The sequence below is a fragment of the Vombatus ursinus genome, unplaced genomic scaffold (genome assembly GCF_900497805.2).
Source record: "Vombatus ursinus unplaced genomic scaffold, bare-nosed wombat genome assembly UNPS02014945.1, whole genome shotgun sequence".
Classification (NCBI taxonomy): Eukaryota; Metazoa; Chordata; class Mammalia; order Diprotodontia; family Vombatidae; genus Vombatus; species Vombatus ursinus.
In genome coordinates, this window is record NW_020954723.1 from 3,854,184 (window position 1) to 3,878,120 (window position 23,937).

General features: G+C 39.4%; 1 protein-coding gene across 3 annotated transcripts; it reads right to left on the reverse strand.

Annotated features, from left to right (window-relative positions):
* Positions 1–634: 634 nt before the first annotated feature.
* Positions 635–19,424, reverse strand: LOC114029985 (uncharacterized protein C14orf28 homolog). 3 transcript variants are annotated; one of them, XM_027844640.1, is made up of 5 exons: positions 19,361–19,424; positions 6,268–6,792; positions 5,000–5,089; positions 3,450–3,584; positions 635–2,733 (listed from the first exon to the last, which is right to left on the reverse strand). In XM_027844640.1, exons 2-5 carry the CDS (start codon positions 6,789–6,791, stop codon positions 2,550–2,552), a joined length of 933 nt encoding a protein of 310 aa, XP_027700441.1. In that variant the 5' UTR covers position 6,792; positions 19,361–19,424; the 3' UTR covers positions 635–2,549. The 3 variants fall into 3 exon arrangements, with proteins under 3 accessions (XP_027700441.1, XP_027700440.1, XP_027700442.1); XM_027844639.1 differs by lacking the exon at positions 19,361–19,424 and adding an exon at positions 18,910–18,987; XM_027844641.1 differs by lacking the exons at positions 5,000–5,089; positions 19,361–19,424 and adding an exon at positions 18,910–18,987.
* Positions 19,425–23,937: the final 4,513 nt, after the last annotated feature.

The following is a 23,937-nucleotide window of genomic DNA, read 5'->3' on the forward strand; positions in this document are numbered from 1 at the left end:
AAATGCTAACTCCAGAGAAAGAACTGATGGAATCTGAATATAACTGAAGCATACTTTTTTCTTTTCACTTTTTCTTTTGGTTCATTTTCTTTCACAACATGGCTAATATGGAAATATTTTCATATGACTACACATGTATAGTCTATATCAAACTGTCTTCTCAAAAAGGGAGATGGGGGGGAAAAGAATTTGGAACTCACAATTTTTAAAAAAAGAATGTTAAACATTTTTTTACATGTAATAATTGGAAAAAAATAAAATATAAAAAAAATTTGAGGTGGGGGGAGAGAGAGAGAGAGAGAGAGAGAGAGACAGAGAGAGAGAGAGAGAGACAGGGAGAGAGAGACAGAGACAGAGAACAGATAAGACTTTTATGCTTGAGGGCAAGGACTTTTTTGTTTGGTAGCCCTAGTGCCCAGGGACTAGTAAATACTTGGTAAATGCTTGTTTCCTTGTTGACTATACAATTAAAGCATTTCATAATTTTCATCCCTTTGTAATGTATTTGGGAATACTTCTTTAATTTCAGTCACAGTACTCCACCATATTAAATTCAGCCTCTGATACACAGCTATTGTTTAAAAAATAGAGATGACAAAGATGTAGGAAATAAACTAGGAGACATACTCATACATGAAAGAGAAAAAAAATCACCTTTTTTTATTAGCACCTTTCAGGGTGGTCAAGATCTTTACAGACATCTTCATCCTCACAACAACCCTGTGAGGTAGGTAAATCACCATTTTGTAACAACTAGCATCAAGTACTTCTTTTAAATAAGGTGCAAAGTATTGAGTAAAATTTGCCTTTTAAACATAATTTTTGGAAAGACTCAATTTATACATTATCTGCATCCTTTTATCTTGTAGGGAGTATAAGTTCTTTATATCATCATAGCACTATATAAATGAGTTATTAGTTTTAGCCGTTTTAACCCAGAACAATACCAAGTGTACCTTGGTTTGTTCCATAAAGTTCTACTGTAAACCAAATCCTTTTTAAAATACAATAGGGAAACACTAAACAAAAGACGACTTTTTTCTTTTTTGTAAAAGTGATTGCTCACCCCCAGATTTATCTTTTGTCTAAGTATTTTCATATTGGGATTGCTTCAACTCAGTTGCATTCGGAAGTACCAATCTGACCACAATGGCAATCTGAGATTTCATTTAATAAAAAATGTTACTCTATGGAAGTTAATTGTACCGCATGTGGGGTAAATTTAATTCTCAAAAATAGTTTGCCCATCTGAATAGTAAGCCAATTTTAGCCTTTATGGTTCCTATAAAATCATTAAGGTAGAATACTTTAAGTAGAGACAATAAAATATATATTTCCAAGATAGTACTTCCCTCAAGAATTTTGTTTTTCTTTTTCTCCTCAACTGAATAAATAATTGATGAGAAGGTTCTTAGGGGCTTTAATGAGCACAATTTCTGATAAATGTAAACTTGTGCAGTGACATATTTAAAATCCAAACTGTTAAAACTATTAGTTCACTAAGCAAGGACACTTAAACATCCAAAGCATATATTTTTTGTCTCTGATAAGTAACATTCAGATTTAGAACAAAAAAAAAAAAAATAAAAATTCTAATGACAAGTTTTCCTTTTAGTCATTTAAACAAAATAATGCACATTGCTTACATTCACACTAGCATGAGAAATAAATTTGTCTACTTTAATATCTAATAGAGCATATTTGTCACTCCTGTAAAATATAGTTTCTATATATATTTAATTTTGAAACAAGACATTTTGAGGATGGTCATATAGTTATTAATAACACTTGCCCGGGAATTAACACTTAAAATTAATTAGCAAGGGCTTTAATACTTGAGCAGCTGGTTCAAAATTCCCTCAGCAATATTTAAGAAAAAAAATTCAAAGCCCATGTGTAAGAGTCACAGATATATGGACACATATATATTTATAAAATGTTTAAAAACTGGTATTTCTAGGTCAGGAAAAAAAGGACAAAAATATTTAAGACATCAACAAGTTATATATTCTAATGAAACCCAGTTGATTCCATAATGCACTCTGGGTTGTGATGAAGCAGAAATGTGAAGACACCTTTTTCCCAAGTTGGGTCAATTTTATACTATCAAAGTCTTCTAAACTTTGACTAAGTTTTAACCTGGCTTTTCTCAATGTAGATTCAGGATTGAAGGATTTTTATTTGAATCCCTAAGAAAAAAAGCATCTAATCACAATTGCAATTTTTTTTGGATAAAGAAAGGTACATTAATTTCAATAGATCTGATGTACATATGAATACAAAATTAAAAGTCTACAAGATATTTTTATTTCAACATAAAATATGCTTGTATAAAAATAAATCAGGAAATATAAAAAGAATTACAAACATTTTGCATAGTTTTTTCTCTATATAAAACATTTACCTGGGGCTTAGCACTGGATAATACAACTCTAAAACTACTATAGTTCAACAATTTTCTTGGATACCAAGTAATCAGAAAATAAGAGCCCTTAATTTGGAGGGGAGGGGCAGGAGGGAACACAATTTAATTTCGCATCAGTCTATATTTATTTTTCTGTTGCTCGAATATAAACCAACGATGACAAGAGGAGAAACTCTGGTGGTTTATTTAACAAAATTAAATTCACATTTCTGAGGCCATCATAGTGCATCCAATATCCATCAATCTGGAAAGCTGCAGAATAATGATGTTCCTCTTTGTTAAATAATGTGGCACCTTCCAACAAATATCTGAAAATTAAGATAAATTATAAAGTACATATGGTTAAAATTATTTTAATAGCCTTTTGAATCAGAAAGATTAAATTCACTCATTTCCTAGTGATCAGGAAACTATGTTTTGATTGTCTGCTTTCCAGAAAAGGATGTTCATCTGACTAATTTATGAAGTGTATGTGGTGATGTGGCCAAAAACTTAAAATTTCTAAAATGTATTTTAACAAAGGTAGCAAGAATAATTGACAGTGTGATTACTTTATAAGTATTATCAAAATATTAAAAGAATCAAACAAAACTATCTAGCTCATTGAGTATGTCCTACAAGGAAGATGTACTGAAAGACATGGACAAGAATCAAACAGAATGACAAAGTATAATTTGTGATCTGCATGGTGAGGGGTTAACCGCAACAATAACAGATTTTAATAAATCATAATGAATCAATAAAACTTTCTAAACCAAAGTACTAAAAGGATTATGGATCTCTCAATTTGTATGCCTAAGTTTTCTTTGTTAAAATATGTACCTACTGTATCACTGAACTGGAAAAAAAAAAAAAAAACTACACTTGTAGTAATCTAAAAACTCATTCTGTATGACAAAGGAATTCAGCAATGACTCTTCAACCACAATCCCTTCTTTAGGCCTACTCAAAATCACAAATAAATAGGTAAAATTGAACTGAAATTCCATTTTCAATTCTTTTATAGAACAAAAATAACACCTACTTGTGATCAGATAAATCCAAGTAATATGGTACATATGCCAGATCTTCAGATTTCCAGTGCTGCATATTTAAGACAACAAAAGGTGGTGCTCCATGGCAGAAAACTCGTTGGGAAAATTCTCTTAGCCCACCACAACTAAAATAAAAGAGCAGAAATTATTATTTCACTCAGCACACAATCTTTTCAACACCTCTGGAATTGCTCTGCTGTAGCTTTAATTTTCCAAAGGCCTAATTTTATGTACCAGAGTTGATCTTTTTACTCATATTTGACATACCTTTTTTTCCCCCAACAGTTTCTATTCATGTGCTGAATGCTGAAGTCCCTAAAGTAACTAATAAGAAGACAGCACAATAGAGTAGAAAGAATGCTACTTGCTGTTAGCAAAGGCTTGGGTTAGAACCCCCTACCTCTTTACTTAGTAGCAAGTCACTTAACCTTTCGAGCCTCAGTTTCTCATCCGTAAAAGAGTGATAACACTTGTTGTATTTCTCTGTTACGAAGGTCAAATAATACATCATATGTAGAGTACTTTCGAAACTTTAAAGCACCAAATCAATGGCATTTATTAAAGATGACACCACTGAAACATCACTATTTTATAACTTTTGTTTATTAATTTAGCATCAATCAGTGAGCACTTATTAAGCACATAGTATGTCCCAGGTACTGTGCTCAAGATACAAAGACAAAAGTGAAACGATCCTGCTCTCAAGGAGATTATTAAAGCTTTAGAATTTGGAAATACATTTTCCTCTTACTGGACCGGATGAGTGTATGAAGAATTTCTTGTAGTCTGGATAAATTCTCCTATTATTTGCTTCATTTTACAAATATTGTGTCTATTAATATATGAAAAGCTGTTTTTGCCCAGCAATAGCTGGTTTTACAAAGTTTTTACTGCATATGAATTAGAAAACTACGAAGTAACCACACATGTAAAATAGTAATTAACTGGAATGCTCTGGACATAACATACTGCTTAATCTTATTTTGTGATTAACCTAAATGAACCAGAAAACTTTTTTTGCTTCAAAGTTAATTAAGTTTTTTTCTAAGATATAAATGTTAATTTTCTTAACACAGTAAAGAGAGTATACCAAATATAATTTAACCCTTTCTTTGATGACTAAAGATCTCACGCTTTCTTATCATTCTGAAATGTAGGAATCCAGATTAATTGAGCATACTGGTTCCAGGATATAGTCAAGAAGCTACTTTTTTTTTAACTAAATCTTTTCTTTCTTTCTTTTTTTTGGTCATTTACCTCTTTTTTCCTAAATCTCGAGTGCAGAAAAAACATCCAGTTAATTGGGGGTCCTCACTGGTTGGGTTTTGCTTAACCAAGGTACCTACTCATCAATGGAGAAAAATGGCATTATGGTCATATTAATTAGCTGTAATTACACTATATACTGGCATCTACTATTACTGTAGCACAGCAAATATGTAACTTAATAGAACATAAATGATAAAATGCATGTGTTTACATGTTTCTCAATAAACAGCACAGTGACAGACTGCCTTTAAACAGCTGACAAAGCACTCACCCTAGCTCTTCACACAGCTCTATCTTGGAACAAAACAATTCATCCACAGCCAATCGGATCAAGTTTCCATGTGGTATTTCTTGGGGAGGACTGGAAAAATTATGAAATATGTGTAATTTTGTGTTTAGAAGCACAAAGCAGTTCTAATTGCAATTTAAGATAATACTGTAACATACAAATAGGATGACTTCAACATTTCTCTAACTTTTCCAGAAACACCATTACTTCAAAATGGTAATCTTGATCCTAAAATGTTGTTACTAAAGGAACTTTAAAATGAATTTTTAAAAGGATTTCAAAGAAACAATTTGGTCTCGTCTAATGTTTACAATTGGTGACTAGGACTCAGGAGACTGTTTCTTCCACTATAGCCATGGTATTGTAGGTAAGTCACTTAACTTGTCTGTACCTGAATTTTTCTTTACCCATAAAAATGGACCATAAATAAATGTATTAGTACATTAATACATTTAGGAGAATTATGCAGACAAAATGAGACTGATAATAGTGTGTTGTAAAAATTAAAAGCACCATGCAGACAGAAAATATTGGCATTTTCTGTTATATATCTAAGTCAGATGTCTTATACAATAATTATAGCCATTGATGTGCAACTATCAATAATATTTCATTAATAGTTTAAAAATACAAAATTTAATAGAGAATAATAACTGCATGAAAGGCTTGTTTACAAAAGAAGAAAGCATTTAACAGTTCAGTGAAAAATATTCTAGAGGAAGGAAACATTTAACTTTTTGGACAAAGAATGTTATCTCAGTTTTTTAGAAGCCTCATAAGGAAGAGATAAAATTAGCTGACCTTCTTTGTATGTAAACCAAAACAATGTATGTGGATGAATAAAGAAAAATATTTTATTCCCACTGAATTAAGAAATATTTAATCAAAGTATGGCTATTACTGGAGCAACTTATAATTCATGCTGTGTTTGGGGAAATGCATCTATAATGAAACTTCTCAAAACTATGGAATATGACTTATTTTTCCAAATGAAAGTATTTTCTGCTTTTCTGGAGTGAGACCCAAGTTTCCTTTCTGGTGTCAGTCATGAAACATCAAGGGCTGGTGTATCTGTCTACATTTGGGCAGCTTTGTGTATCTTTGCTCCTTTTCTCATGACCATGATTTTCTTTTCCTGGTCCTCTTCTAGCTCGTCCTCCCTCTTTCGTTCCTATCTTGTCCTTCTGCCCTTTCTCCTACCTATTCAGCCAGATCCTGGCCCCTCCTCTAACACATTTTCAGCTACTTACTTTATGTTAATTGTTCGCTGCTGATCTTCCTGCACTCGAGTTGGACATCTCCAGTTTGAACAGTAACTCTCCTGAATGGTTGACATGAGGTTTTCCAGATTCTTTGTAAAATTGTCATGTTCATTTCCAAACAAATCAATTATTAACGAAGCTTTGTGAACTTCAGATTTGTACTGCTGTTTTTTCATCTTGTCCCAAATCCAGAGTAGTTTCACAGTTGTAAAACTGTATGAGTCCATTAAATAAAGAAAACAGTCTACAAACTCTCTGCCTAAGTGGAGAGAGAGTTCCCTGGGGAAATTTTCATTTTCGTGAAGAATGACATATAGTAACATCAAGAATCCATCTATAGTGCAGGTATTTTTCAGGTTTATTTCAACATAGAGTGGTGTACAGGACACTGCCTTGCGGCCAGCTTTGATGGTAAAAACCCCTCCCCAGGGAAGGACAGGCCTCCAAAACGAACGGTCTTGGTTATAGTTATTTTTAATTGATGCTTTGATCTCTTCAAACAATGTCTTCATCCTAAAATTTAAAAAACCAATTTATAACAATAGGGTAATAAACCTGAGTTTTAGAACTCTTGAGATTCTAAATATAAAACTACGTAAAGACGCTGGCTAGATTTAGAATGAATCGAAAGTTCTATGACATTTTAAAAATATAAAGTAAGTCAAATGCCTTGTTCCTGCTATTATCTAGTTAATCTGCTTGGCCACGTTTACTTAAGGAATTGACATACTGAAATCCACCTTATAGACTCTATCAAATCTACAAAGACATTGATAACAGCACAGTCGGTAGTAGTACAGGTAGAGTGTTGAAGACTATTTCACCTGTATTATGTTAAAAACATGGAATAACGTATTTTGTTGTAACGGGATTCTACTGTAATTAAAGCTGTATCTATTCAGCTTTAGAAAACAATGTTAGGAATATGCCAGTCATCACTCAATTATTGCAATTACTAGAAGTGAATAATTCAAAAATAATTTCCATGCAGCTCTGGAAAGTATTTTGCATTTAGAGAATTTATAGTTGTGCCAGATGATTCAACAATCCATATTTCTTAAAACAATGCCATGTCTAATGAAAATCTGATTCAGAAAACTTGGATGACAATCTAACTTCACTAGCCTGCTCCCTCCAACCTGAAATGAAGACTATTTTCAGTCAAAAGGAAAAGTCCCATATATACAAAAAGTATTCACAGAAGCACTTTCTGTGGACACTGAGAACTAGAAACAGAGTACACATCAACCAGGAACAGGGCTTAACAAAATGATACATGAACATAACGGAAGACTGCTGCCACTACAAGAAATGAAAAATATTAAGAATTTAGAGAAACCTGAGATTTATATGAATACACTGTGAAATAAACAAAACAAGGAGAAAATTTTATATAATTACCAAGGAAGCAATAATGTAAAGGAAAAACATTCAAAGACTGCAGGGCTCTGATCAATACCCCAACCGTTCACGCTTCTAGAAGGCTGATGGTAAAGAGAACTGATGGTAAGTACCACCACTCACTAGAGAAGTGGTGGACAAGAGGTGTAGGATGAGGCAAACATTGTGAGAAAATTAATGTGATGGTTTGTATTGTTTGATTGCAGTTTCTTGTTATGGGGGAAGGTTCTACGGTGGCAATAGAGGATAGCAAGAAGCGACTAGTTCAGGACCCCAACACCTCACGTGGATTATTGCCAATAGCTTCCTACATGCTTTCATTGCTTCAAGCCTTTCCCCCTTCTCCAGTCCATCCTCTTTTTACCTGCTAAAGTGATTCTCCTAAAGCTGGGCTTCTTAAAACTTTTTTCACTCATGACTGCATCACTAAAGCTTAGGTCGAACTATATCAATCCCTTGTCAATAAATTTCTATTACCTTTAGGATCAAATACAAATCCTCTGTTTAGCATTTTTAGTCCATCACAAACTGGCTTCACTCTACCTTTCCAACCTTATTAACCACTGTCCCCCTTTCACACACTTCTGGTCAGCCAAGCCAGCTAATAACCTCACTGTTGCTCATACACCACATTCCATCTCCCACCACTCTCTCTTTGCACTGGCTGTTCTCTAAGCCTGGAGTACACTCCCTTCTCACCTCTGCCTCTTAAAATCCCTAGCTTCCTTCAAGGGACGATTAAATAGTACCTTCCTCAACCCCCAAGACAGTCTTCTCACCAATATTAACCTTGTATTTGTTTTGTATATGGTTATATGTGTACATGTTCCCCCTATGGAATGGAAGTTCTTCAAGGGACTGTTCCACTTTTGTTTTTGAATCCCCAGCACCTACCAGGTGCCTGCCATGTGGTGGATGCTTAATAAATACCTGCCGATAGACTGATAAGTGACAGTGTAATGTTTTGTTGTTTTTTTGGCCAGGCAGTGACTTGCCCAGGGTCACACAGCTAGTAAGTGTTATGTGTCTGAGGCCGGATTTGAACTCAGGTCCTCCTGAATCCAGAGCCAGTGCTCTATCCAGTGCACCACCTAGCCGCCCCGACAGTATAATGTTTTTAAAAGAATAGTATATCTTTTTGAAAAAGACTATTTTGAAAAGAAACCCAACTGACCTCCCTCCCTCTGGTGCAAACCTTTCCTGAGAGCTGGTGGCAACCAAGTGATAGAATTTAAATATATTTACATGGGGCCTTTAACAAACACCACATCTGTCAAACAGAGCTGGTGACAAAAAACAGAAATGGGACAAGAAAATTTGTTTGGATGAGTCTCTCTTGAGACTATATATGGAAGTAGGGCTCAGGTGAACAACTAAGTAAGAGAGTGGTATCTAAGAACAGGATTTGGATTTCTGGACCATAGCTTAAAACAAAAGAATGAAAGATTCTTGGCCATAGTTAAGTGTCCCTAACAAGCACTGATTAGAAGGTATTTGTCTGAAGTCTAGTCAATTTGATAAGTAGATGGTGAAGACTACCTCTGTATATTATCGTATCAATCAACATACATTCATTCAGTGCTATCATCAGCTACAAAGCCAGAAAGAATCACAAAAGTTCTCTCATTACAGATGAGGAAACAGGCCCAGAGGAATCAAAAGACTTGCCCAAAGTCATATAGCTTCTCTGCTTCCCCAGGTGGAGAACCACAATTTAAATCCAGGTCCCCTGATTCAAAATCCAGTGTTCTTAGAGTTATAATCTAGGAAGAAGACTAGGAGTTGAGGTACCTTTCAGTTCACAGAAGATAAAATCCATGCAAGGAACCAATAGAAACAAACAAAAAATCTGTGGAGTCAAATGTTTACATACCAGTTTACAAACTACAGCTAACAAGGAAGGATCCTAATGTAAACAAAGACAGCAGGTCAAGTGGTTAAGGGAGCTGTCTTCTGAACTAGTAAGACCTGGGTTCACATTCTGCTTCTGACCCATGCTGGCTTGTGTGACCATGGTCAAGCCGCCTACCTTTTCAGTGCTCTGGGCAACTCTACCTCATTTGCCAATTTCCTCTCCTAAGAGTTCCCTCTCCCCAGAAATCACAGGTTTTCCTATCCCTAACTGTAGAGGTGCAAACTTGACTATCTCCACTGAGATTTTGTGATACAAAACTAATGATTGGAAGGCTCTAAAAGGGCAGCCCTTTATTCAAAACAAACAGGACAGATTAAAAAGCTAGGTGGGAAGGGTGGCTGTGTAGCATTGTGTGTGTATGTCTCTGAACTTTAGACAGATGTGTGGGTACTCTAATGAAGCAGATTACAACCCATCCATGCCCTCTCATGTAGTCAGTCAATAAACATTTGTTAAGTGGCCACTACGTGCCGGGCACTGTGCTAAGTGTTGGGAATATGAAAAAGTCAGTCCCTATCCTCAAGGAGCTGACAATCTAACAGGGGAAGACCACATACAAAAAACTGAAAAGGAAGGTACTCTATGTGAGAACATAATGGAGAAGTCCAAAGGACTTCAAGCCTCAGTTAAAATCCAACCTTCTGCCAGAAGCATTTCTGGATCCTCCTGCTGCATTCTTTCTGTTGTTGTTCAGTCGTGTCCCCATTTGGGGTTTTCTTGGCAAAGATAGTGGAATGGTTTGCCATTCCCTTCTCCAGCTCATTTTTATAGATGAGAAAACTGAGGCAAACAGGGTTAAATGACTTGCCCAGGGACACACAGCTAGTGTATATCTCCAAATATTTATGTCTCCATTATATATAACGTACATACACACACATACGTATACATGTGTATCTGCATATACACACACACACATATAAATAAAACATACACATGTATATAAAAAACAAAACTCCTGTTACCAAATATTTGTTGTTATTGTTGTTCAGTCATTTCTGACTCTGTGACTCCATTTGGGCTTTTCTTGGCAAAGATATTGAAGTGGTTTGCTATTTCCTTCTCCAGCTCATTGTACAGATGAGCAAACTAAGACAAAAATGGTTAAGTGACTTGCCCAGGGTCACACAGCTACTAAGTGTCTGAGGCCAGACTGGTACACAGGAAGAGGAGTCTTTTTGACTCTAGCCTCAATACTCTATCCACTGTGCCACCTAGCTACCCCAGTGCCTCTGTAGTTTCCCCCAAATTACCTTGTATATCTTATTTGTACCTAGTTGTTTACATGTTTTCTCCCCCAACAGAATATGAACTCCTTGAGGGCAGAGACTCTTTTTGTTTCTTAATTTACTTTTTTTTTTTTTTGGGTGAGGCAATCGGGGTTAAGTGACTTGCCTAAGGTCACACAGCTAGTAAGTGTCAAGCGTCTGAGGCCAGATTTGAACTCAGGTCCTCCTGATTCCAAGGCCAGAGCTTTATCCACCGCGCCACCTAGCTGCCCCTCTTTTCGCTTTTCTTTGTACTCCAAGTGCTTAGTACAGTGCCTGTCACAACAGCAGGTGCTTAATAAGAGATGGCTTACGGGACAGGAGTGGGCCCAGAGTCAGGAAGACTTGAGTCCATATTCGACCCTAGACACTTACTAGCTGTATTACCCTGGACAAGTCTGCCTCTGCCTCAGTTTCCTCAACTGTCAAATGGGGATAACTGCACCTCCCTCTGAGAGCTGTTGTGAGGATCAAATAATATCTGTAAAGTGCTTAGCACATGCAGGAGGTACTTAATAAATGCTTATTTCCTTCTTTCTTTCTTGACCATGTCCTACACTGCGAGGCTCTGGAGGGTGTCTTGACATTACGTGCACAGTAGAGCACAGGCTGTCCACTGGTTATCCCTCCCCATCTTGGCATATGACCGGCCAACTGGTTTTCCAGTCATTTACCTCTGATATTCTTTACACTTCCACTGTACAATTTTTGGTTACTAATGCACAATGGCCTTTGGAAGACCTTCAATTTGATTTCTTCGGTGGCTTCATCCTAGGACTTACAGTCAAACAGCATCACCAGAAAAAAAAATTGTTGTTTAAAACGAAGGGCACTTTGTCAATGACTGAACAAATTGTGACGCATGAATGTAATGAAATATTATGTAGTTAAGAAATAATGAATATGAAGAACTCAGAGGAACCTGGCCAGACCACATAAAGTGATCTAAAGGGAAGCAAGCAGAACCTTTGAACTCAGGTCCCTTTCTTTTTTATTCTTGGTTACAAGGGATGGCTCACTTGGTAGGGAAAAGATAAGGGATAGATTCAGAAATAAAAGCAATTAAAAACATACTAATGAAGTGTTTTAAAAATTAAAAGAGGGGCTTTTTTTTTAGGGAAAAGTTAGAAAACTCTTAAAGTGCTGCAAAAACTGCCAAAGGCATTCCTGCTTTTTCTCCACATCCACATGCAAAGTTTAACAAAGATGTATCTAACAATGAAGCAACTCTAGGCTATTCATCTGTACATCACATCCCTTGTAGTCATTGTTCCTTTTAAACAACAATTTTTTTTTCTGGTGATGCTGTTTGACTATAAGTCCCAGGATGAAGCTCCAAACCTCCATTTAAGAAGAGAGGCCAGCTTAGACATCTCCTTACTAGTCTGGGATTTCTCTACTTGACTTCTCTACCATGCCCCAGGAAACTCATTACTGAAACAACCTCAACATCCTTCGGGGCAACAGCGGAGAGAGTGTTGGGCCTGTCAGGAAGACTTGTCTTCCTAAGTTCAAATCTGGCCTCAGACACTTACGTATGATCCCAAGCAAGTCACTTAACCCTGTTTGCCTCAGTTTCCTCATCTGTAAAATATGCTAGAAAAGGAAATGGCAAGCCACTCCAATATCTTTGCCAAGAAAAACCCAAAGGGGGTCACGAAGAGTGATACTTGACAGAACAAAAAAACAAAACAAAAAACCCTTTTGCCAACAGGAACTAAAGGAAATACCATTATTTTTCAAAAAGTCTTTCTTTTTTGAATTTGTATCCCTGGCACATAATAGGTGCTTAATAAATGTGTATTGACCACTGAATAGTCAACAGCTTGAACAGAAAGAGGAAATTTTTGATAAGCTCCAGAAACAAATTACAGGCATAACACAAAGGAATGATGGGGAGGGACTTCACATTTCTGGAATTCTGTTAAAGGTTTCTGGCTCAAACAGAATGGTTAATTTTTTTTTCTTTTTTTTTTGAGGGGGAATGTGGATATTTTATTTTTTTTCAAAATAATTAATTAATTTTTAGTTGTCAACATTCATTTCCACAAGATTTTGAGTTTCAAATTTTCTCGCCACCTCTCCCCTCCCCCCACCCAAAGATGGCAAGCATTCTGAATACTCTTTCCCCTAATCTGCTCCCCCCTCCTATCACCCTCTCCTTCTCTTACTGCCTTCCCCTTCTATTTTCCTATAGGGCAGAATAGATTTCTGTGCCCCACTGCCTGTTATCTTACTTCCCAGCTGCATGTAAAAACAATTTTCTTCAATGAGCTTTTGGACTTCCCTTTCCATTTGGCCAATTCTGCTTTTTAAGGCATTCTTCTCCTCATTGGCTTTCTGGACCTCTTTTGTCATTTGGTCAGTCTATTTTATTTGTTAAGGTGTCATTTTCTTCAGTATCGTTTTGGGTCTCCTTTAGCAAGCTGTTGATTTGTTTTTTATGATTTTCTTGCATCACTCTCATTTCTCTATTCAGTTTTTCCTCTACTTCTCTTACTTGCTTCTCAAAATCCCTTTTGAGCTCCTCCATGGCCTGGGACTGATGCAAATTTTTCTTGGAGGTTTTGGATGTAGGAGCTTTAACTCTGTTGCCTTCTTTTGGTTTATGTTTTGATCTTTGTTGTCACCAAAGTAAGATTCTATGGTCTGACTTTTTCTGTGCTGTCTGCTCATGATCCCATCCAATTACTTGACTTTTAAACTCTTTGTTAAGATAGGGGGTCTGCTTGCAGTGTGGAGAATATACTGTCTCAAGCTTCGGGGGTTTTGTGCAGCTGTTTTCAGAGATACTTCTAGGGACCTGTAAATCTTCAGTTCTTCCAAGATGGTATCATCAAAATTGAGGTGTTTACTCCTTTCCTGGCCTGTGCTGTCATCTATGAGTGATCACAAGCACTCCTTTCTGCCTTGGAACTGTGAGGAGGATTCACTCTCTACTGCCACCATAAGTTCTACCACTCCAGTGCTCTTCCTTGCCCCAGAAATGCCACCTAGAACTGTGACGCAGATCTAAGCATAGGTAAAAGCAAGAGAATCCTGCCTCAGCATCAGCAAAGAGATCCCTGTAATCCCCCTCTGATCAGCCACTCGATCCCCCCTCCATCTGTGGGCTGAGAGTTCTGGAACAGTCACTGCCCCGGGGCTATGTCAGGACTAGGGCCAAATCCAGCTCCTCTCTCACACAGGTCCGACAGACCTTTCCTACTGACCTTCTAAGCTGTCTTTTGCGTTTGTGAGTTGAGAAGTCTGGAAACCACCACAGCTGTCTGTGATTCAGTCCCCTGAGGCCTGCTCCATGTTTGCTGAAGCTAAGTCTTTGTGGGCACTGCCCACACTGAACCATGCTCCTCCCCCAGCCTGGCTGTCTTCACCTGGAAAGTTGTTTCACTCTGTCTATTTGTGGGTTCCGCTGCTCCAGAATGTGTTTAGAGCCATTTTTTACAGTATTTGGAGGGGTTTGAGGGAGAGTTCAAACAAGTCACTGCTTCTACTCTGCCATCTTGGTTCCGCCCCAAGAAGCTCTAATTTTTTCTTACAGGACAAAACGAATATAGTTAAGAGGGAATGTACTTGAGAGAGACAGTGAGGGAGTACTTCTCACTGGCCTTGAGAAGTCCACATCACCTAACCCATGTGAACTACATCTTAGGTGGTACCTTAAAACTATCTGCCAGAACCACACTCTTGAAGAGATACTGAAGAAGTGAAAAACTGCAGAATGTCTCCATCTTCAAAAAAGGAAGTGAATAAGGTCTACAAACAAGAGGTTAGTGAGCTTGACTTTAGTTCCTGGTAAAAATCTAAAATGTGGTGATTAGTGCACACCCAGAAAAGGGAATGGTGTTCACAAATGGTTGGCATGGCTTCATCAAGAACAGATCATGCCATAATAACTGCTGAGAAATCCATCAAGCAATTTGAAAGAAACTAGGGTCAGACCAACATTTTACACCAAATACAACAAAATGCTCCAAATGCACATGCAAACTGCAATTTAAGAGAGACTAGGATCAAGTATTTTTCACAATTTTGGCTAAGGAGAGAATTCTTGACCAAACAAAGGCTAGAAGAGAGCATGAAAGACAAAGCAGACAATCTTGATTATGTAAAAAAAATAATAAAAAATTAACTTTCGTACAAATAAAAAGTTGTAAGATAGAAAATATATACATCAAATACCACTGTTAAAAGCTCATATTAAAGATTTATAATGGAGACATTAATATTCGGAAAGATACATTAGCTGTGTGACCCAGGGTTACCTATTTGCCTCAGTTTTCTCATCCGTAAAAATGAGCTAGAGAAGGAAATGGCAAACCACTTTGTTATCTTTGCAAAGAAAATCCCAAATAGGGTTATGACAGTCAGACATGACTGAACAACAATATAACAGACACATATGGACGAGGTGACTTGTACTTATCAAGGTCAATAAGGAGCACTCCCTCTTCTCAAGTCCATTCCCTATTAGCTATATTTGTTTTTTCCTTTTAAGAAATGATTAGTGAAGTGAGAACCAGGAGAACATTGTACACAGTAACAGAAATACTGTACAATGATCAACTGTGAAGGACTTAGCTACTCTCAGCAATACAAAGATTCAAGACAATCCTGAAGGTCTTTGAAAAATGCTATCTGCCTCCAGAGAAATAACTGATAGAGTCTGAATACAGATTAAAGCACAGTATTTTTTACTTTATTTTTTTGTCTGTGTCTTCTTTCACAACATGACTAATACAGAAATGTATTTTGCATGACTGCACATGTATAACCTATATCAAACTGCGTGCTATCTCAGGGAGGAGACAGAAGAGGGAGAGAATGTCAAAATTTTAAAATATGAATGTTAAAAATTGTTTTTACATGTCATTTAAAAAAAATAAAATATTAGAAACTGGAAAAAAAAGTGATTAGCCCAGAGGCCTCCAGACACGAATATTTAACACCAAGAGCCATTCCTCAGTAGGTAAGTATTCAAAGGATGTAGAAAAAAAATTTCAAAATTTTGAAAACATGCTTCAAAACATTAATAATAACAAATTCAGATTAAAATAATTCTGAGGTTTCACCTCATGCTGTAAAATCAGTAATGTTGACAAACAACAAAAATCATCCATTTTGGCAGGGAAGGTAGAGCAATGATTTAGTCCAACCTTTCAGGATATCAATTTGGAATTACACAAAAAAGTGATTAAATTATCAATACCCTCTGAACAGGTAACCCCATTATTGAGCATATAACCTGAGGAAGTGACAGACAAAAACAAAGGTCTAGTAGAAACCAAAATATCCACATTAGCACTTTTTGTGATAGCAAGGAAATTGAGCCAATGTGAGTGCCTATATATTGGGAACAGCTGAAAAAAAAAACCCAAAAACTATAGTACATGAACAACATAAAATAAAATGACAGATCAGGAACTCAAAGAAAGCTGGAAAGATGCACAGCAAAATAAGGACATCCAAAAGAACTATACAGTGACTACAAAAACGTCAGTGAAAGTATTACTAAAAGGAAGCCTAACTTTTGGGCAAATAAAAAACCAATAATAACACCAGAGAAGAGACAGTCACAGTAGAGAGGAGCAATCTTCTAAAACAGAATATGTATGCCTTGTCAAATGCAGTAACTAATCACTTTGTCGAATATTTTTGCTCAATTGTTTTTCACCGTTACAAGATAGGTTCCAATATGAAGGAGAGGGAGAGTTGATGTCTTCCGCATAAAAAAACGATTGTGACAAAAGAAATCAATAAAATGTACATTTTAAAGATAATGGTAATGCCATAGCCTGGTGGAGAGAGAGCTAGCCTTGGAGCCAGAAGGGACTTAGGTTTAAGTACCCCCCTCTGATACATATATGGATGTGTGAACCTGAGTAAATATTAATCTTTCTGTGCTCAAGGCAACTCTCTCATCTGGTACATGGAAGAGAAGGTGCTGACCTGCCTTGTAGAGAAGTTCCTCACTGGGACAGACCTAAACAATAAGATAACAGATCTAGTCCCTGTTCCCTAGCCAAGCTGCCTGAACCTTATGTCCTTTTTCACCAGGGTGAAAAAAAAAAACCAAACCATTAGATCAGACTATCACCAGAGGTGTCAAACTCAGGGAGGCAAAACTTCCCAACTCCAGTGCACAGGAACGAGATTAAATGTAATTGGGAAATGTTTAACAAAATAAAGATACAACATAACGTTAATCTGTGGTTTCTAAGGCAATATGTAGCTCCCAGGAATTCTTTTTTTGTTAGACCTGAACCCAGGTCCTTCTTGGTTCGGCAGCTAGTTCTCTGTCCACTAAGCCATGCTTACTTAATTCTGGGAATCACAGTAAAGCAAAGACACTGACCATTGAAAAGACTAGGGAGAGAGGGGTGAAGGAGAAACAGAAAGGTAAAGGGCTCTGAGCTGATGTCAGGAAGATTACTTGAAGGAACTAAGAACATGGAGTCTCCCCACTGAGAGCTTAACAATCAGCTAATCTGCATTTTTAACATTTTTTCTATCATACTCTTAAATCAACAGAATAGTTAAACCAAGTCCTTATTTGTAGTTTGCCCATTTCTAAGGTGTAAATGCTCACACTGAAAATTTAACGATGGACTCCACAGGGTGGAGCTGATTCCAGTACGCCACAAGTAGGGAGGAACTATTTTAAGGGCTGTCAAGGGGAAGAGGGATCATATATGTTCTGCCTGGTCACAGAAGGTGGAACCCAGAGCAATGGGTGGATGATGGTAAGAGGCAACACTGGCTCGATGAAAGAAAACTTCCTCTGCAAAACTTCCTGACACATTATCTCAAAGGGGAATGGGCTGCAGTGGCAGGAGGTCTTTATGCAAGACAGCCACTTGTCAGTGTATTGTAAGGACTTCTTTTTCAGGTATGGTTCGGATTAGTTAGCAACTAGAATTTTTTCCAACTCAAATTCGATTGGTCCTTCCTTCTGGCTAAAATAATCAGGGATTGTCATCTTCATTCCTTAATGACAGAGTATATGACAAATTAGAATTTCCTTAAAATAAGCAATCATGTATTTTGTGAGTTTTTACAAAGTGTAAACCCCCAGTACTGTTAGAACCTCTAATTAAATAATATGTGCTCCGAAGATATGTCTTTTGTGTGTTTTAGTAAAATAAATAGGTTTAACGTTATTAGACAACTTTGACCAAGCATGACAATTCAGTACCAGTATTTGACTTGGAGCACGACATTTCAGACTTTTTAAATATTCAAGATTTTATACTTAAACAGCAAAGTATATGCTTCTTTCAGTCAATATTTTCAGCCTTAGTATTAGTCAAACAGCATCCAATCACTTAAGAATAAGTGGGTGTGGCAAGTCTAGAGCCTGCTACGACCCAATATTACTGAGCAACAAGTTTTTTAAAAAATCAAGTGTCCACATAGTTTAAGATTGAGAATAACGTCTATCTTATAACTTTTATCTGTGTTACATTTTAAAGGATTTAGAACGTGTACTTCAAACGACTAGCCTAAGATTCCTTAATACTGTATTGGGAAAGCATTAGGAAACTCCTGACTTTTTATCTTTTCCCCTTCTGAGTAGCATCGCCTACTCACAGCCTCATGAAGAAAAAAAAACAACAGAACGATAAAGCAATAGTTATGTTATTGCCAAGTTAAATTGATCATTTTTGTATATGAAAGAAAGCAAAACTCTTTTAGTTTGTCTCTGAAAGGGGAAGCATTTACTTAAATCGAGGAATGCTATCAAGTCAGGGCCTTAATCAATCTTAGCATTTAAGCTTCACTCTAACTTATTACCAAGAAAGTGTAACAAAGCCGGTAAAAACAAGGAAGGCTGGACGCAAAGAGGGTTTTTTCGCCACAAAACCGAGACAAATGCTCTTGGGCTGCGTGCACGTAGGGGGGTGCATAAGAAATGTGGCCTCTGCCCGGCCGGCCACCGCGTGGGGGGCGCTCCTGGCCAGAGAGCCCCCTCCCCTCGCGCTCCCCACCCCCCGGGGTAACTCACGATCCTCTCCCGGCCGGTCCCCCCCCCGGAGCCCCTCCTACCCAAAGGCATCAGGCGCCGGATGGAGGAGGGCTCCGCCAGGCCTCCTGCTGCTCCCGATCCCCAAACCCCGAGTCCCGGCCCCGGCAGCGGCGCCGCACCCCAGAGCAGGGCGTGTCTTCTCCCCAGAAATGGCTTCTGGCTTTCGGAATTACTGCAAGGCAGCGGGGAGGACACCACCTACCTCCTCCCCGCCCCCCGTGCCCACCCAGCCTCCCCGCCCCAAGTCCATCCGGGGCTCGAAATCGGCGTCCCCGCCCCCCGCCCCAGGGGTGCCCCACTCCCCAAGCCGCGGCCGGGGGGGGGGTTAGGGAGGGGGAGGAAAATGGGGGGGAGAGTGCGGGAAGGGAGGGACGGTGGAACAGAACGCGGCCCCGGAAAGGGGGCGCCCGGTACGAAGAGGGAGGCAGGGGTGCAGGGGAGGGCTCCCCGCCGCGGAACGCCTCCGCCTACCTCCTCCGGGAGCAGAAACCGCCGGTGCCGCCCCCGCCGCCGCCGCCGCTTGCGCATGGAGATCCCTGGCCGCCGCCGCCCCCGCCGCCTCCGCCGGCTCCTCATCGACTAACCCCACCGGCTGCCGCGGCCTCCCTGCTGCGCCGCTACGACCTCCATGGCAGCCTGGGCGGCGGCCGCTCCGGCAGCCTCGGCGGCGCCAGCCCTGGCCAGAGGAGCCATTGAGCCGTGGCCTCGGAGCACGTCCCTTGTTATTACGGAGGGGGGATTCGGCCTGAGCACCCCCGCCCCCCGCCCTCCGCTCTCCGCCCTCCGCCCCTAGGGCGGGGCTGTTGCGCAAGCGCCGAGATGACGTCACCGCCCGGCCGGGCCTGGGCCAGGTCCCGCATGTCCCGTGGGAAAAGGCTTTTCGGGATCTGTCCAGGGGATCCTAAGGGCCAGGCCGAAGGGGTGGAGCTATGGAGACGGAAAGGGACAGGCCGACGGAGAGTGGGTGGGTCCCCCGGAGCGGGGGCGGGGTTTTGTGCAGAGGGTGGGGTTTGGAGGATTTTGTAGTTGCATTTGGAAATAAAACCTCACTTTCAGTCTCCTGGATGTCTTTATCAGTAACCTCCAGAGGTGCCACCTTACTAATGCAACGGAATTGGGACGGCCCCAACTTCTGGATTAAAGTGATTTTTTTTAAATAAGGGAAAAAAAGGATCAGGAACTGTAGTGTTATAGGTGTGAGGAACTTCCAGCGTGGAAATTCCCTCCAACAATGAAGATCTGCAAATAGTCTGTAACTTATATTCATACTTGCCTGGGGCACACTCATAGGTTAAGTGACTTAACTATATAATAGGACAAGAACCCAAGATTCCTGAGTTTTCCCAGTTTCCTTGGCCAGCTCTTTACCATTGCTGACTCTCTAAAGTGATCTATTTCCTGGCAGCTAGTGGCACAGAGCCAGGAAGACCTGAGTTCAAATCCAGCCTCAGACATTTGCTAGCTATGTGACTGAGTAAATCTGTTTAACCTCTGATAATAATGATGTAATTTAGGTTCTATTTGGTTTTAATCAAGATTTTTAAAAAGTTTTTGTTAAAAGTTGTGATGCTGAGGCAGTGTTCTGCCTGCCACAGTAAGGTTGAAAATGTAAGAAAATCATCTGCGTTTACTTAGTTTGAGGAATTGGAAGTCTAAATCCAGAAGTAGGTATGACATAAAGTTTTGTATTATCAGGTAGTACCCACTTTTATATTCAGGGTATCACCAGAAACTAGCTTAGTGCGTGAAATTACTGCCTACATATGTAGTTGTGAGGGTTGAGCCCAGGAAGAATGAGGAAGCCCCTCCAGTATCTCCTCAATGAGGTATAAAATATTTTTTAAATGTTAACCCCTTAGCAAGTTAGAAACATCTTGTTCTTAGGGGTTTATTGCTGTTCCTACAACAGTAATGCTGCCTGAGAGTTGATTGACAGATAGTTCATACACATGAGCTATATATCCACAGTTTTGATCTTTTTTGGTGAGGCAATTGGGGTTAAGTAACTTGCCTAGAGTCACGCAGCTAGTGAGTGTTATGTGTCTGAGGCCGGATTAGAACTCAGGTCCTCCTGACTCCAGGGCTAGTGCTCTATCCACTGAGCCACCTAGCTGCACCCCAGTTTTGATCTTTTAAAAGCAGATTATGCAGGTGGACTCAAGAAGTAAAGAGTTAAGGACATAGAAACAAAAGGAGAGTGCCAACCCCCCCCCCCGGCCGCAGCTTGGGGAGTGGGGCACCCCTGGGGCGGGGGGCGAGGACGCCGATTCGGAGCCCCCGATGGACTTGGGGCGGGGAGGCTGGGTGGGCACGGGGGGCGGGGAGGAGGTAGGTGGTGTCCTCCCCGCTGCCCTGCAGTAATTCCGAAAGCCAGAAGCCATTTCTGGGGAGAAGACACTCCCTGCTCTGGGGTGCGGCGCCGCTGCCGGGGCCGGTACTGACCAAGATTCGGCGCCTTGAAGTACCTTCGCATCCATGAATTCCCTACAGGAAACCATGTGAATTGAAGAACTGCATCTAGTTGAAGACCAAACCCCAGAGATTTTTGACCAAAGTAATTCCTGGATCAGTGGAGGATAACTTCAAGTTCTAAGGCCACGTAGAAGGCAGAGCAAAGAAGCAACAAGGGTCAAAACCGTGATGTAGAGGGTCAAAGGATCATTGATTTAGAACTGGAAGGCTCTTTAGTAACCATCAAGTGCAATCTTCTCATTTTTCCAATGAGGATAATGAAACCTGGAAAGGTTAAATGATTTGCCCCAACTCATAAAGGTAGTAAGTGGTAAAGCTGAGATTTGAACCTAGATTTGAATCCAAATCGAGTATTCTTTCCATAGCACCAGATTACCTTCCTAAACAAAAATCTTCAAATATAAGTAACAGGGGTTGCAACTTACACTGTTTTGCTTTTCAGAAGATACCAGGGGTGGAGAACCTGCAGCCTCGAGGCCACATGTGGCCCTCTGGGTCCTCGGGTGCAGCCCTTTGACTGACTCCAAACTTCACAGAATAAATCTCCTTAATAAAAGAATTTGTTCTGTAAAACTTGGACTCAATCAAAAGGCTGCACCCAAGGACATAGAAGGCCATGTGTGGCCTTGAGGCCACAGGTTCCCCCATCTCTGTTTATTCCCTCTTATGATTTCTAATGAATGTAGAATAATCTTGGATAATTTGAATTTCCTTTCCTTCATATCTGAAGGTCTTTTTTTTTGGCCACTTGAAAATTTTATTTTTTATCATTAAAAATATTAGGCCAGGTGACTGCTGGGGGTGAGGTGCTAAAAGGCCCTCTTACTCTTCATCCCCCCCATCACTATGGGGTTCAGCTGAGGAGACACCCTTGGGGCTTTAAATGTTTTCCTATGCCTCCATGCCCACCACCATACCCAACATTGAAATCCTAACCTAGTTGCCTAGAAAGTCCATCATGTAATCACAAGGTGTTAACCAGGTGTTTAATTTCAAAATTTTGGCCATTTCCAATGATACCTTTATAAGGTATGAAGACATTTCTGACTGAGTCAAGAAGATAACAATTCCATTGGCTGGGCAAACAAATTAGTCATACCTCTATATGCGTTAAATAGCAAAACGCTCAACTAATATCAGCAATTCTACAGTAGGAAAAAGTCAAAACTTAAAGCAAGTGTAGAATGAGACCTCTCCATGAGGGCTAGTGGGATTTCTCCTCTCTCACACATTAGCCATATAGTTTTGAGGGAAGCTATTCGATCAATTATAGAAATACTCATTGAGAAGATTATGGAAATATGCTAGGACAGAAGATGCCATAGAAAGAAAAAAAAATCGACTTTAGAATCCCCCATGCAATCCAGGAATTGATAGAGGGACTCCCTGAGGCCTGCAGAGGTCCTGAGATAGACAAGTACTAGGATTTCCTGAAACCATGGCTGGCTACCTGAGCAACCTTAGGGGACTGGGTGATCAGGGTCCAGGGGAACACTGTGAGAAACAGAGGTTGAGGTTAGTGCAGTCCCAAGAAGGCCTGAATGTAGCCCTAGCCTAGCAGAGAGAATAGTCTCAGGAGTTCTGTACAAGATCCAGAGGGGCAACAATGACCCCAGTCAATATGTAGGAAAAAGGCTGTAGGTGGAATCCAGCCCTGGTGGGAAGCCAGCACGGAGTACTCACTGAGCGTATCCCACAGGAGAAAAACTCCAGGTGGCACCATCAGGGGAGAGGTTTTGGAGCCCTATGGCAGTAGGAAGCTCCCAGGCAGGTCCTTAGAATCCCCTGAAAGAAAAGCCTAGTCTGGCCTAAGCAGGTTCTGCCCATATCATTCAGTTGTGGAATCTGACCTAAGCATAGGTCTCACAGCAAGAGCAAACAAAGGAAAATAGAGACCATACCTTGGTGTGAGAGATGCCTAGGGAGTAAACCCCAAAGATCATAGTGACTCTATTATAAATCCAAGTGAAATCACAGAGAAAAAATGCCCTAGCCACAGGGATCACAGGAGTATCTGGAGGAAATGAGATGATGCATAGAATGGAAACCTAGGGAGGAAAAGAATGACAAGGACATTTAACACTTTATAATAGACAGATGATGGAAAACTTCACTCAAGAACTGGATGCCCTAAAAATGAGAATGGACCAGAAAGACAATAACTCAGGATTATAATAAAAATAATTTCAAACCATTGAAGAAAAGAAAAGAAATATATTACTTAAAAAGTGATATGTTAAACAAGTCAATAACCAGGAATATAATAAGAATCATTTTAAAACATTGAAGAAAATAAAAGAAATGTATTATTAAAAAAAAAAAACAAGTGATATGTAAAACAAGTCAAGGAGAGATGATCTCAAGAATTATCAGACTCTGAAAATTATGCTCAGAAACAAAAATTTGGATGCCATATTTATGGAATAAATGAAATAAATAAATGAAAGTCGCCCAGGACTCTGAAAGGACAAAGTGAAAATAAAAAGAATCCACTGACCACCTCCAGAAGAAGATAAAAAAAACCTAAAATGGAAACTCCAAGGAACATCATACCCAAAACTCCAGAGCTTTAGGTC

What these genes read in the sequence shown, in the direction of transcription:
- LOC114029985 (XM_027844640.1), bottom strand. Translation starts at nt 6,791, where the DNA reads ATGAAGACATTGTTTGAAGAGATCAAAGCATCAATTAAAAATAACTAT. An exon ending in CAGCGAACAATTAACATAAA is followed by an intron (nt 5,090 to 6,267) that starts GTAAGTAGCTGA and finishes TAATTTTTCCAG; the next exon opens with TCCTCCCCAAGAAATACCAC. An exon ending in TTGGATTTATCTGATCACAA is followed by an intron (nt 2,734 to 3,449) that starts GTAGGTGTTATT and finishes CTTAATTTTCAG; the next exon opens with ATATTTGTTGGAAGGTGCCA.